Source organism: Daucus carota, chromosome 4 (assembly GCF_001625215.2).
Source record: "Daucus carota subsp. sativus chromosome 4, DH1 v3.0, whole genome shotgun sequence".
Classification (NCBI taxonomy): domain Eukaryota; kingdom Viridiplantae; phylum Streptophyta; class Magnoliopsida; order Apiales; family Apiaceae; genus Daucus; species Daucus carota.
This window is the reverse complement of record NC_030384.2, coordinates 23,300,824-23,316,375: the sequence shown is the minus strand read 5'-3', so window position 1 is coordinate 23,316,375 and position 15,552 is coordinate 23,300,824. Positions and strand designations below refer to the sequence as shown.

The following is a 15,552-nucleotide window of genomic DNA, read 5'->3' as shown; positions in this document are numbered from 1 at the left end:
CAAGATATTTCTATATATCTTGGTTGGTTATTTATAATCAACAAACTGAAGCATAAACTAACCCGGAACCGACTGATCAATGTTTGCTGACAAAGACGGTACAATGTTTGACTTCGGTGTTAGTCGCTTGTGAACCAGACCAGTGCACTAAGCGTCAGCACGTATGGAGTTTGCAAAGTATTTATCAATCGAAGAATTGATCAAGTCATAACAAGTCATTTGTTCCAAAGCCAAGCTAAGCCACATGTCTATCCTCTGCAAGCTATGCCAAAGCTTACTGCTCAAAGGCCATATGTCAAATCTTCCACACAAAGCCATATGAGGAAGTGACCTATCTTTATGTGTGTGCACTTATATATTTGTATATGTACAAATATATTTATATATATGTATATATGTATATTTAATTAAATATAATATATATATATATGTATATATGTTTTTTATTAAACATATGTATATGTATATTTATATGTATGTATATTTAAATAAATATATATGTATATAGTATATGTATCTATAATTTACATAAGCAATTATATAATTAAGTGCATATATATATATATATTATATTATGTGCATAAATATATTTATATTTAGAGAGAGCTATATATATATCTTTATATATATATTTATATTAATATTTACACATAGTTATATGTATATTATATATATTTAAATATATGAGAATATATTTAAATATATGTGTATATATATATTACTATATGTTTATATAAATATTATATATACTAGTTTATAACCCGTGCAATGCACGGGCGGTTATATATTTGTTATTTTATCATATATAATTTTACCTAAACTAATTTTATTGTGAGGATAAAATTATGATAGAATAATATAATTAAAAAAAATTTGTATTTGACAACTGATAAATTCTTAATAGTTAAATCCGTCAAATGGCTAATTAAAAATTGGATCGAGCATATATATTTTACTGAGAATGTTAATATACGTTTTTGTTCATGTTATAATTTAAGAAGATCTATAAAATCAAATATAAATCAACCAATCAATCTTTTAATATTTCGTTGTTAATAATTAATATTATAGTATGGAACATGTTAAAAGAGACGCGTAAAACCAGATATTGACCCATCATACTAACCTAATTTTTAATATTTTGGTTTAATGGATAATAAAAAATGTATTATAACATGTTATAAATTGCAGAATGTATTATAACATGTTATAAATTGCAGAATGTATTTCGGTTGAAAAATATCACAGGTTATTTATTAATAATTATATCCGTTTTTAGTTAGAAAATCTAAAAAAGATAATGTGTTTTAGTTAAAATGGTAATTACCATGTTGCTCGATATTATTTTAAATGATGTAGTTTTTTAGTTAGAAAATATAATAAAGATAACACATTTTAGTTAAAAAGAATAATTGGTTATATAGATAGGCACGTATTTTGGCCCAACAACTGACCAAACTTTCGATATTTCAGCTTTAATAATATAGTATATAGATATATAATATTTTTTTATATGAATGATTCATGTGTTATTATTGAATAATCAGTTTTTTAGTTAGGATTCTGAGAAAGATAATGTGTTTTAGTTAAAAAGGGTAATTACAATGTTGTACAATATTATTTTTGGAAAATTGTCAGCTTTAATAGTATAGTATATAGATATATAATATCTTTTTTATATGAATGATTCATGTGTTATTATTGAAAAATGAATTTTTTAGTTAGGATTCTGAAAAAGATAATGTGTTTTAGTTAAAAAGGGTAATTACAATGTTGTACAATATTATTTTTGGAAAATTGAATTTTTTAGTTAGAGAATATAAAAGAGATAATAAATATAGTTAAAAAGATAGTTGATTATATAAGTAGGCCCATAATTTGGCCCAAGTACCGACCGACCGACCAAACTTTTAATGTTTCGGCTTTAATAGTATAGTATAGATGTATATATTCATATATACTTTTCTTTATATATTTATGTTTATATTTATATTTATAAATAACTATATATATCTCTATATATATTTATATATATTTATATTTGTATTTACATATAATTATATATTATATATATTTGAATATATGAGAATATATTTAAATATATGTACATATATTATTATATGTTCATATAAATAATATATATATGTGTGTATATATTTATATATACTTTTATTTATTAATATAATCACAAAATAATATATTATATTATATATTATATGCATGCATGGAGATTATGTCATGTGTCTAGGGCACTCTAGGGTTTGCATGTGCATGTAGGGTTTCACACAAGACATTACACTTGTGAATGATTTTTTTCTAAGTCATTTATACTGTGAACACACTGGAAACATACAACCTGATGGCGCAACAATTGACCACAAGTCAAGGCGCAAGTTGGTTAACTCTTAACCAGGAGAGAGAACAGGGAGAGTTGTAGGGCTGAGCGTTCGGTCGGTTCGGTCCAGAACCGGACCGAACCGAATGGACCGAGGACCGAATTTCTGAAATTTTCTGGACCGGACCGGACCGAAGTTTGCATATGGACCGAACCGGGACCGAACCGAAATAATTCGGTCGGTCCGGTCCGGACCGCCAGAACCGAAATTTTGTATTAATTTAAGGGAAGCACAAGTGCACAACTCGATGCCTTATCGGCTGGTCTACTGGCTGAAGAAGACAAGTTAGGAGCTATATACTTTGATGAAGTATTTTGCTGGCAATTTCTTGTGGAAACAAAGGTAGTATAAGTTTTGCTTCACTTCCATGCCGATCATATTAGTTCAGTAATTTTCAATGCAGCAGAGGTGCCATGCTGCGTGTGCGCGGCGTTCGGAGAGAGTGGGATAGCAGATTAGGTAATAGATATAATAGATTAGGTATTGTATAGACTGACTATAGTCATATAGAATATGTTAAGTAATATATAAAATATAAATATAAATTATATATATAAACTTCGGTCCATTCGGTCCAGGACCGAAGATTTTCGCTGAGGACCGGACCGGACCGTATTTTATTTCGGTCCGGACCGAAATACCCGAACAGACCGAAATTTTTGAAAATTAGGACCGAACCGGACCGAAATTATTCGGTTCGGTTTTTCGGTTTCGGTCCGGTTTTGCTCAGCCCTAGAGAGTTGGTACACTCTAGCGCAAGTTCATGTTACTGGAAATATTTCTAAGTGTATACACACTCTTCACTCTGTTGGCACAACTACAGTCAAGCGCAAGCATTGACCAGGCAGCTTTGACTTCTCCAATGAGTATTGTAGTGGCGCAAATTCAAATACTTAGATTTATTTCTAAGTAAACTCTACTGTGGAAGTGGAACACTGGAGCACAAACTCTCTCCCCTGGCGCAAACTCAATATATATATATTTGTATATATTCTTGCGCCAACACAAGTTACTTGGCGCAAGTTTGTTATACATATATATACTTGTATATATATTGGCACAAGGTGACTAGTTGTTAACTAGGGTTAGTTAATGAGAAGCCTATAAATACTTGAGATGTGGGTTCATAATTTGTAACATACTCTCCACCACCTTTATGGTGGAATGGCTTTGTGCCTTGCACACTACTACACACAAATAAACTCTAGCTTAGTTTTGTATTATATATATATTTAGAAGCTAGGGTTTGTGAGTGAAAGTAGTAGTAGCCATTGTAGCCAACCTTCGGGTTTGGATTTATAGCACCCTTCGAGGTATTTATCAATATACAGATATACCTTGAAAAATATTGTGTGTTGGTTTAATATTTTTATATGCTCAGAAACCGACCCAATAAATATCCGGAACACGAAACCCATTACAGGATTGCAATTTGTTTATCCGCAAGATTCGAAAGAATTTTAAATTGTAGTGAGTATCGTATTCAACCCCCCTTCTACGATACTTTGGACCTAACAAAGAGAATATACAATATTTGCTCTCCAAACTTTTGTTTTGATAAACAAATGATTTTATAAACACAAAACGTTTAACAAAACAAGCATCTGAACCTACTAAGGACAAACTCCCGAACTGTCAACCACAACCTGATTGTGAACAACGAACTTAACAAATAGCTGCTTTATTTGCAAATTGCTTAACACGTAGAATTTTCAAATTTCAAGGAGTATTACAATAACATCTCGAGCAATCCAATCTACATCAGCTCTGAAACATAGTAGCACCGCAATTGACGTTCACATAAGCACCATTTGTAGCCCAATGTTAAGAACTATCAGTTATATCAACTGATATTGGAGCAACAAATACTTTCGAAATATGAACAAATTTTTATTGTGTGAGGTGAAATCTTGCAGGATCCACCACCGTCTCAGAATCGATGCTAGTCTTATAGATCACACAAAATACCATATAAAATTTTTTTCTAGAAAAACTACACACCCGTGCGAAGACACATATAAGTTTCAAAGCATGACATAACATCCATGACCATGACCATTATGAATGTTTAAAAACACAATTTTCTAGTTTCAAGTAATTCATAAGATTCGTAGGAAGTGCGTAAACAGCTGGAAAGAATGATTTGTTACATATCAAAACAAATAGATAAAAATAATACGAGTCCTGCCTATATAAATGAGGGACCTGTCAACTTTCTAGAACCACCATTATTTTCCTAGCCATCCATTATTTACTGCAGTACATGGTAGCTAACATTTATCGAAAATTCATCAATCAACTTTTACTCTGGATAAAAAAATAATATCCAAAAGTCAAAAACTATCAAAGAAAGTGCATTTGCCAAGTAAAACACAACAGGATTAAGACAGCATCACCAACAAGAAACTTATATGTACTAAAATCTCAATAAGTGTTGGTAGATCAGTAGATAGTTTGTCATATTGTCATGTCAACAATAATACATAAAGAAAATAGAGACTCAAATTCAAACCCGATCAATTGTACAATCTGTAATCTCTAGTCCAAAGATACAAATGACCATTAACATAGCTGATGAGAAAATACAATTAGAAAACTTAAAAAGGGGAAAGCAGACTGCTAGTCCTTGCTTAACAGGCTCTCTAATATAACTGTCATAAGTAGCAGGTGCTTTGATCTTTATATAGGTTTGATTTTGAAGTGTAAAGAAATGAGTGAGAATACAAAGCACTTCAGATCCTGCAGCAATATCGACCATAAACAAGAATAAGCACCAGCAATTCTATATGATACAGTAGAATCAAATAATAAGAGCATCTCCAAGGGGGAGGGGCTCTCTAAACAAGCTCTTAACTTCAAATTTAAAAAGCCAAGACAAAAATGAGAACTCTAACGGGCTCCTAGAAGCTCTTTAAAAATCTAAGAGCTCATCATCTCTCCTCTATTATAAAGAGCATCTAGTAGCTCTTAACTTTTATTTACGAATATAATATTAGTTTCCCTCCAACTTTAACTCCAAAATTTTTCTCTTTTTACTTTTCCCTCTCATTTATATGAATAAAAGTCATCTTTTTCAATGTCTTAACTCACTACGAGCCACATATAGAATTATTTTTAAAGAGTGATTTAAGAGTTCCATTGGAGATGCTCTAAATCATATTAAACTATTCATTATGTATAATTCAAACCTGGCATATGTCATGTTCCTTTATTTGATTATTACTATCGTTTTATATCGTATTCTATGCAAATTAGAACTTGTTACACAGTTACAGTTTCCAAAGATATCAAGTCAAGGGGGAAAAAAAAGAGATCGTACATAAGAAGGCGTAGACAAATTGCAAATAGTAATATTGACGTATTGTTAGCGTGCTACTACAAACCAAAAATTAACAACATAACGAGTGAAGATTAGCTGTAAAACAGACCTGAACAAGATAGTAGAAAATACGAAGCCCTTCAGGATCCTTACTGGTCTGAACATCCATGAGCGACCCAATTTTTGATGTAGTAAAGGAGATATGCTCGTTACCCATAACAATTTCAAGTTCTTGCCTACCAACGCGGTCAGGTTCTGGCCAACTGCTATCATCTTCCTTCATGATCTATACACATTTCACATGGACAAAAAGATTGTGAAAATCCATTACAAAACAAATTCACAAGCAAAAAGTAAAAAAAATCTAGGTCACACCATTCCATAATCTTTATAATAAAAAACAAAATGCATGACCATATATGAAGATACAATCTGTAAGAGAATATTGCAATTTGAAAATCCAAACATAACATATGATTTCTGTTCATCAGTTCATCACATCCCATCAAGGTTGGTTTCAATAGATGCCTTAAACGTAATACCAGTGGTGACAGAATATCCTAAATAGAGCTCTTCCAACTAAAAATTATTATCTTCTAACTCTTTGTAATTGGGCATTACTAAGAACTCAAAAACCAATTTGCCAACTCAAAGACCCACTTTAAATAGAAAATCAAAGTTGTCAAGGTGACAAAAAATGTATGGGCGTCCAAGCTGCCCTGTTTTTCGTGGGGAGACGACGACTAGGGTCGCCTCAGTCCGCCTAATTCCCTGTAATTCCAGTTTAACCCAGTCCAATATAATTTTGACCCAGTGCAGCCATTTTAGAATTGTCAATAATGTATGCCGTGTTGTAAACATAATGTCAGAAATAAAACCTAGTCTATAGAGGAAAAAGAAGAAAAGAACCATCTCCTGCCAAAGAATTGATTCATGGTTATTGTATTAGGTGATTCTTCTATTTTTCTTCGCACTTATATACATAGATGCATATGTTAGTAATTAGTATATTATACGGCTGGCACTCTAGAGAGGACCCTCTTATACAGAGTCCTGCAGCATAACATCATAAATCTAGTTATTTAAGAGGGTCCTCTCTAGAACAATAGCCTATGATATTTCAGTAGTATAACTCTAGTTATTCAATTTTGGTTAAAACATATATGTATACAAAAAAAAAAAAAGAATGACCAATATAATAGTGAAACATACAATTTTCAGCAGCATGGTAACCCAATGCTATTAATTCAGGCTTTTGCTGAAAACTTAACAACTTGCATGAAAAGTTAAAATCAATTTCTAGACAAAATTCCTTCACCGAGACATTAAGGTTGTGTTCACTTGGAGTGAATGGAATGGAGGGAGAATGGAATGAACTTTGTACTCTAAAATGGTGTTGATCAAAAAACATATATATAATTTTCATTCCTTACATCATTCCAACCTTACTATTTTAACTATAACTCTAACCCACATGTTTTGGAAGGAATTTTAACATCATGTTTCTTCACAATCTTTCTCACAAAAATATTAACTACATTCATATTTTGTCACCATTATCTCATACTTTCTTCTTTCTCCTTAAAACTTCTATATAATTTTTCATTCCATTCTCCCCTCATTCCATTCCATAAAGTGAACACAGCCTAATTCATAAACACCAACAACTTTACAAAGCCAACTTCCTGATTTTTAGGTTTATCATCGTCAAACTAGTCCTTTGAGAAAAAGGGGCACACCACACAACTATCTAGACTCCATTTATACAATGTTCAATATATTTTTCCCAATTGCTTATCCAAATTAACATATATGAGCAGTAAACGATTAAGGGATAGTCTACCAGTAACGTCCATCTCTCTTCCACAGGAGATCAGGGTTGCAATATGCTGCGGTCCTTTATGCAAACAGCCTCTCTACTCTCTACTCTCATAAATAAAGACAAGATATATGATATATCAGATACATTCCTATCCATTATACTTTTACAAGCTATACATCCCCATCCCAGTTCCTATTAGAAACCACAATGTCAAACTACCCATTCGAAGATCAAAAAACACGCACAAAGACACAACTATCCTGCCTACATGCCTACATAACACTCACTGTCAATGCCATAAAACCTAAAACCCACAAAATATCAAATTTCCAAAGGGGATTAAATTTCACACAAAACGTTCGAAAAATCCGAAACCCATAAACCAAATCACTGAAACATCAAATCACAAAAAAATTACTCCCTCCGTCCCCTTGAGTAGTATACATTGGGGGGTTAATAGGCAAAAAGATCACTGAACTCATGGCCAACTTGCAATTTGGTCACTGAACTCAAAAAGTTTGCAAATGGATCACAAAACTAGATTTAACTTGCAGTCAACTCACTGAACTAATAAAAGGTTGCATTTAGGTCACAGCGCCGTTAAATATGAGTTGACTTTAACGGAATCCGTTAAAAAAATAAAAAAAAACCGGTTTTTTAAAAAATTATTAAAACTTAAAAAAATCTGAAAATTTTGAAAAAACTTTAAAAAATATGAAAAAATGTAAAAACTTTAAAAAAAATCCAAAAATTTTGAAAAAATTTAAAAAATCTCGAAACTCAAAAAATATACCTAATATTTGAAATTAAAAAAATTTCAGAATTTTTTCTAAATTTCCATTTTTTTTTTGAAGTTTTAAAATTTCAAAAAATTTAGAATTTTTTGAAGTTCTTAGATTTTTTCCATATTTTTATAAACTTACATATTTTTTTAAAATTTTCAGATTTTTTTTAAGTTTTCAAAATTTTTAAAAAAAATGAAATTTCATATTTGTTTTCAAAGTTTTTTATTATTATTTTTTATATTTTTTAACGGATTCCGTTAAAGTCAACTCATACTTAACGGCGCTGTGACCTAAATGCAACCTTTTATTAGTTCAGTGAGTTGACTGCAAGTTAAATCTAGTTCAGTGATCCATTTGCAAACTTTTTGAGTTCAATAACCCAATTGCAAGTTGGCCATGAGTTCAGTGATCTTTTTGCCTATTAACCCATACATTGGGGGACGGGGACGCGGCACGGACTTTAATCCTCCTGTAAAATGTAGTTGTGTAATTTATTTTTAAAAATTTCTTTTTCTGAATTAAAGTTTGAATGTTATATTTTTATTCAGAAAAAGAAAATCTCAAAAATAAGTTACGGAACTATGTTTTATAAGAGCATTGAAATGCGTGTCGAGCAGTTGAAAAGAAACGTATACAATTAAATGGGACAGTGGGAGTAGCACATAAGAAACCAAACCCACACCACCAAAACCCTAAAATCAAGAACCAAGGTAGCCAAATTGACACAGACATATAGATTGTTGTACCTCACTCTGGGAAATGATGCGACGACACTCTCTGAGCACAGAAGGCGTAAGAAAGACCTCCTTACGAATCATAGTGTCATTCTTGTAATTGGAATTGTTTGCATATCTGAGTTTGCCATCGGGTCTGAACTCGAATTCCAAAAACTCGTGACCGAACTTGCCTTTGTGACCTACGTAGTATCTCAAGTAAAACTCCTCTTCTTCTTCCACCACTCCTGCCATTCTGCTCAACTAAAACTCGAATTTATGTGTGGGTTTGTATAGTAGTATACTCCCTGCGTCCCCGACTCCCGGGCACCGAATGCTTTTATTACGTGGCCTCACCTAACATACTTCTGAATAATTAAATAAAATTTTAAATTTTATTTAATAAGATTAAATAAATTATACATTGTATTTTATAAGAATATTAAAATACTTGTCGATAAATAAAAAATACAAATAAATGGGACACATAAAATATGTTGCTTTTTTAAAATAAACAGGCATTAGGCCTCATTTGATAGCAAGTGAATGAGAGGGGTACTGGTCTCGTTGAGAAATTTTTCATATTAAGCACGTTTGATAGTTTTCCATTTAAACTGGACGACACTGAAAACTTACTGGACGACAGATGCTAATTTTTTCCTCTCAATTGTCCAGATGAACTACCTTGTTGTTCATTTAATAATAGTAATATATTTAATCTCTTTAAATTGTTTTATAAATTGGAAATATTGAAGATTTTGACATTTAAGAATACTTATTTTTAAATATATGTTAATGAGCCCAATTATCAAAAATATTTAATATTTATAATTTAAAATTAAATATTTAAAAATGTATTACATTATTGAAAAATATTAAATTTTAAAATAAATAAATCTACCAGGAACAATGTGACAAAAAAAAATAAAAAAAATCTACCAGGAACAAGTATATGGGTGACAAAAAAATAGTTTATTTTTAAATATTATCCGGCTAAAATTAATTTTATAATATAAATTTTAAAAATAAAAAGACATTAATAATTCCAACAATCATATTATATTATATTTTAAAATTATTTAAAAAATATAAAATACATAATAGTAATAATTATCTAATAAAATAATATATTTAATAATAATAATTTATGCTATAAACTAGTCATCCAGATTATAAATTAGAAAAAAAAGACAAACAAGAGCATTCATTCTCATCCAGGTTAATCAATCATTAGATATAACGGTTCAGATTTAACAAATGGCCCCTTACTCTTGTTCAATTTGTATACATCCAATGTTTTTTAACCATTGAATACGTAAAATACATATTTCAATCGTCTAGTTATAAAAATTATTGAACGAATAAATAATCATTTTACTCGTTTAACGGTTAAAAAATGTCAACCGTCGAAAGAGACTTTTGTTTGATAAGGAGAACCCGATACGCAATTGTTATGGATGGAGACCCAGTGGCGGAGCTAGCATAAAAAGCCAATATACATAAATGTATTAAATAAGATGTAGAAAACTTTTGACAAAATGGCTACGGATGAGGTAAAAAGAAGATAAAATGTTACACAGAGCGGTTATCGAGCGTATCAACTCATTTACAGCCCTATACAAGATACATAAATGTATTAAAAATGATGTAGAAAATTTTTGACAAAATGGCTACGGATGAGGTAAAAAGAAGATATCAACTCATTTACAGCCCTATACAAGATACATAAATGTATTAAAAATGATGTTCGAACCAAGGTATTTCCTGCCACAATTGCACCACTAAACCGCTGGACAATACATCAAACTGAGCAAAATATCAGTAAAATACTTAATTATCTTAAAATTCCAGGGTGGGCCGAGACATATGCTCGGCGCAGTGTAGCTCCGCCACTGTGGAGACCCATATTTTAATATCTAACTTTAATTTTGTGTCACACATAAATTTACTTTCAAATAATATATATATATATATATATATATATATATATATATATATATATATATATATATATATTATTTTAAATAAATTTTAAATAATTTGTCACATTTCATCCTCTCGATTCTTGTTTTACACATGACTTCCTTCTAAGTTTTTTTCCGCAAGAAAAGTTACATAAAGAGAAGAAATATCTGAAAAGACTCCAACGCCAATTCTCAAGGACAAGGAGACGTAAACATGTTGTAGCTACCGCTTGCCCGAAAATCTGGCTTCAAATTATTTGTGATTTTAAATTGAAAAATGTTTGTTTATGTAATAAGCTTAAAATCAAAAGTTAGTTTAATGTACTTTTTTCAATAACTAAATTTTAAATTCAAAAATGTTTATTTATATAACAAGCTTAAAATCAAATGTTGATAGTTTTTGCTAACACCAGATTCGCAACTTCATATACACAAATTGCACAAATGTGTTTTGTGATTGCTTTTTACTTATGATCATGATCCTGCTTTTAATTTTATGTTTGCATGCTACTGTTCTATTATATCACAATTCACAATTTGTTGTGTCTGATAACGAATACAAAGTAACGTTTATTCATCAGTGATGTCGAGAAAGCACAAATACAATGTTACAATGAAGAGATTAAAGTACAGCACTGCCACTTCTCTAGCTCATAAACCCCATAAGACCTGCCAAAACAATGGAAACTCCTAGCACCAATTTGTTTATGTAACCAGATCCTCCAATTGCACCACTAGGCGAGTCGTCTTTTGGAGTTGATGGAGAGGCAGGGGTGCCTGGCGGCTTTGCTGTTGGCGTGGCAGGGGTGGTGGGCGTGGAAGCATCTGCCACTGTGATGCCTAATTTCATGCCACCACCGCAATGACCAAATGACGGACACAGGAAATACATTGGACCTGACTTTTTCAGCGCGACAGTGTTCTGGCCTCCTGTATATGCAGTCAGTGCATTTCCAGCAGTACAAGAACTGTAATCGGATTGGCTTACTTCATCCACACTGTGGGAGGACCCGTAATTGAATACTGCTCATCAGATTACCAAATTAGTATATATAGTTTTGGTAAGAAAAACAAAAGAATTCAGTACCCTCTGCTGAAACCAGTCCTAGTATAATTGTTTTAACATAATTGTATTCTGTTTACAAAGTGTCAACTTACTGAGATTGTCGCCTACTACAAATTTTTCGTTGGAAGCCCAGGTAGTAAAATCTACCCCTTGATTCCATCCAGAGCTGCCTCCGACAATATGATCCACGCCATGTGCTGCAGGAACTGCTAGCAAGCAAACAATAAGAAAAACAGCTGCTAAGGCCATGTATTTAATTTTTTTGATATTAAGAAATGGAGAAAGTGTACTAAGTGAGCAATGCTGATGACGATCTTTATATCGAGCTAGAGGGAGTCAAAAATTAGTTAGAGAATTCGAAAGTGTAGCAGGTAATGGATTTTATCTAGAACAAATATAACAAAATAGTAGTTGTAAATGTTGTGTGTTAGTCCACCAACTCTAGTATTTTGAGAAGTAATTTATACTGTACCTAATGCATTAGGACTTCTCTTCTATCCTCTCAGATGACTTTAAGCTCTTGCATATTGACAGGGATGTCCACCTGCTAAATTATGCAGTTAGTTTACAACCAAACCTTTAATTTTTTAGACCCGTTTGACTAATCTCTAATTATATGATACTAGATACATATATTTTAAACTTGAAAACTGGTTAAATATGTTCTTATGCTCTAGTGTATCTGATACATGATAAAAAAATCATTGAAGCTTAGAGAGTAATACACACAATGTTGATGTTGATTTCCCTGCATAGCGCGATCAATATGACCTCCCACGAAGAAAATAACAGAGATACCGCTAAACCATGTGGTGTTAGTTTTTTCTTTTCTCAGTAAAATTTACTCAGCTCTAAATCATATTATTTGGATTGAAACTTAATGCCACTGTTATTGCCTTATTGGACAAACCAGGAGCAAGGCCTGTTGTTTTGCAGTATTAGGATTCAGAAATAAAGAAATGGTTGATAAACTACTTTCTTATGTATCAGTACAGTAATTCTTTCATTTATATTTTGATTTTTATTTGGAAATTTATGTGAAACATATTGAATTAAGCTACTCTACAGAAATGTTGTGAGTTTCTAGTTACCACCTCAGCTCAATACTTTGGCAGTCAATTTTAATTGTCGTAATTAGTGAGAGCGATCACCATGACATTGAGTTTTATAGCCCTTACTTGACTTAATTACAGCTTCTCTGAGTTCTTAAGAAAAGGCCTTCACAATTGGACCAGTGCTCGGTATAATGCATGTAGAAAATATATGTTGTTTCTTTCTGCGGTCGTGGTCCAGCACCCCATCAATGATCCTTAATAAAGGTTTACCTATTTCTCCTAGATTTTCCCCTCACTAGTTTGGTACCATTTTGTAGATTAAGGTTCTGTTGTACGGCTAACCAACAATCAACTCTACTTTAAACCATGTCTGCAATTTCTTGGTTCCTACACTTCTCATCGGAGTGTAGGATATCGTGTTTTATTATTTCTTTCTGCAATCTGGACATAATTTACAAGGCATCTTATTGATACTTGGGAGCAGAGTCTATAGCACATACTTGGAGCTAGAGTTGCAAGAAAGACGGTCATTAGTAGTCCCAATTATGTCGAGCCATGTTCTAGATATTCTCTGCTCCCTTTTAAACTGCGCCTCTCTTTCTATCTATTGAGTTACTAGTGTTAGTGTTATTCCATCAGCTCGCTCTTGATTGCTATGTTGCTACGGCCTTGGCTTCCAAATGTCAGGTTTTCATAGACACTCTTGGCTCAGCAGTCTATTGAGTAGTTGTATTACCATCTAATCTAGATCTTGTAAATTGCATGAAACAAGTAATGACCAGTACGCACCAGTGATGAAGTTGTCTGTCAGGACTGGGATACTTTAGGTGGAATTAGGATATCGGATAGCAACTATTGTGACTCGTACAAGCCACAAGGCGAGGAGAGCTGAAAATTTCATATAGAACAAACTTGAAGGGCATTCTTTGTTTTAAGTTAATGTTTCAAATCTGAATCCACAAAAAGATTTCAGGGTGTCTGATAAAAAGCATTCGTTCAAAATTTGCCGAGCTAAAAACTTACATTCTTTTAGTTTTTAAATATTGATCTAAAAGACTACAATTCTATTTATATTTTGCATGTGCGATTTCTGTAATATGGGCAGCAGCCAGAAGACACTGCACAAGTTAGAGTGAAGGTGAAATGAGACATCCATCAGGCATCAGATATGCATTTGCTTGAACTTTTTACTTGAGAAGCCAAGATTGTGTAATGAGGTCATGATATCTGTCATAAGTTTAAAATTACAAGCGAGTACTAACAAATTACATAACTAATTAAGAAAACCCAACAAATTATATAAGTTAAACCGCAGAGATTGTGGGCTTGGCTGTTGTGAGTGGTGATGGTTTGTGAGCTTGGTGAATACAGATAGGGAGGAAATGAGGTTTTTGTTTGATGATTCACCTCAGATTTGTGGAGGACAGAACCACATTACATGAAGACGGAGTTTTGGGAGTTTTTTTCTTCTTAAGCTTTCTGGTTTTGCACAGACTCTCTCTTGTGCTCCTTAGGCGCCCTTAATGCATGGGCTAAGAAATCTGCCAAATATGTTTTTATTCCCCGGCCAAAAAGTAGGCACAGCCAACGTTTCTTTCGGTGTCCTTTCTCTGGCCATTATGTCTAGATTTCAATGACTAGAGCAGGGGTATTACTTGGGCAGCCACACGTTGGAGCGGTACATTTTTGGCTGCTTTGACCTCTACTTCATTACAGGGACCAAGTCCGATGAAGGCTAACTGGTAGCAGTGCCCCCACTGTTTTAATCTGATTCACAAGTTCGGCTCTGCACTCTCACGTAAACCAAGGTAAACCGCATAAACCCACGAGCTCACGTAAACCAAGGTAAACCGCACTTATGCGACAGGCTCTGGCTCAGGAGGCATAATCATGAATTCTCCTCCCTTCGGGAGTCGAACCTGTGACCAAGAGGATACAAGTCCCCTCTTTTAACCAGCTGAACAAACCCTTGCGGGCACATTCTGAACATGTTTGTAAATCTCTTGTAGAGCAATTAGGTTTCACACTCACAAAATTTATTTTGATAGTTTCCCTTGAAATCGTTTTATCTACTCCGTTGTATTACACCACCAGTCCATGACTAATTTGCTCAGAATTTGTATAGGTACCTCATGTACAACATTTTTTTCATCACTGCTTTCTTAGCTGCGGGAGTATAGAAATGTAATCTATCTCGTTCTTGTTGGGCATATTTGGTGGAGGATATGGATCTGCCTTGCCGAGAAATAAAGAATGAGGGATCATATGGCGTGCGATGCAACTAAGGCTTTAAAGAGTGACTTAATTGTAAAGTCCTGAATGGCTCAGTAGTCACTGCTAACATGAGAGACAGAACACATATTTGCTAATTCTTCCTTCATAGGCAAAAATGTACAACTCTCAGTGAACTCTTTACTCACTCTGAGATAATC

At 32.8% G+C, this 15,552-nt stretch overlaps 2 protein-coding genes across 2 annotated transcripts; both read right to left on the bottom strand.

Annotated features, from left to right (window-relative positions):
* Positions 1-4,777: 4,777 nt before the first annotated feature.
* Positions 4,778-9,454, bottom strand: LOC108217729 (protein mago nashi homolog). Its single transcript, XM_017390608.2, has 3 exons — positions 9,069-9,454; positions 5,825-6,001; positions 4,778-5,135 (listed from the first exon to the last, which is right to left on the bottom strand). Exons 1-3 carry the CDS (start codon positions 9,288-9,290, stop codon positions 5,076-5,078), a joined length of 459 nt encoding a protein of 152 aa, XP_017246097.1. The 5' UTR covers positions 9,291-9,454; the 3' UTR covers positions 4,778-5,075.
* Positions 9,455-11,535: 2,081 nt separating this feature from the next.
* LOC108217965 (mavicyanin-like) lies at positions 11,536-12,429 on the bottom strand. The gene is made up of 2 exons (XM_017390880.2): positions 12,158-12,429; positions 11,536-12,022 (listed from the first exon to the last, which is right to left on the bottom strand). The coding sequence occupies exons 1-2, from the start codon at positions 12,312-12,314 to the stop codon at positions 11,646-11,648; spliced, it is 534 nt and encodes a 177-aa protein (XP_017246369.1). The 5' UTR covers positions 12,315-12,429; the 3' UTR covers positions 11,536-11,645.
* Positions 12,430-15,552: the final 3,123 nt, after the last annotated feature.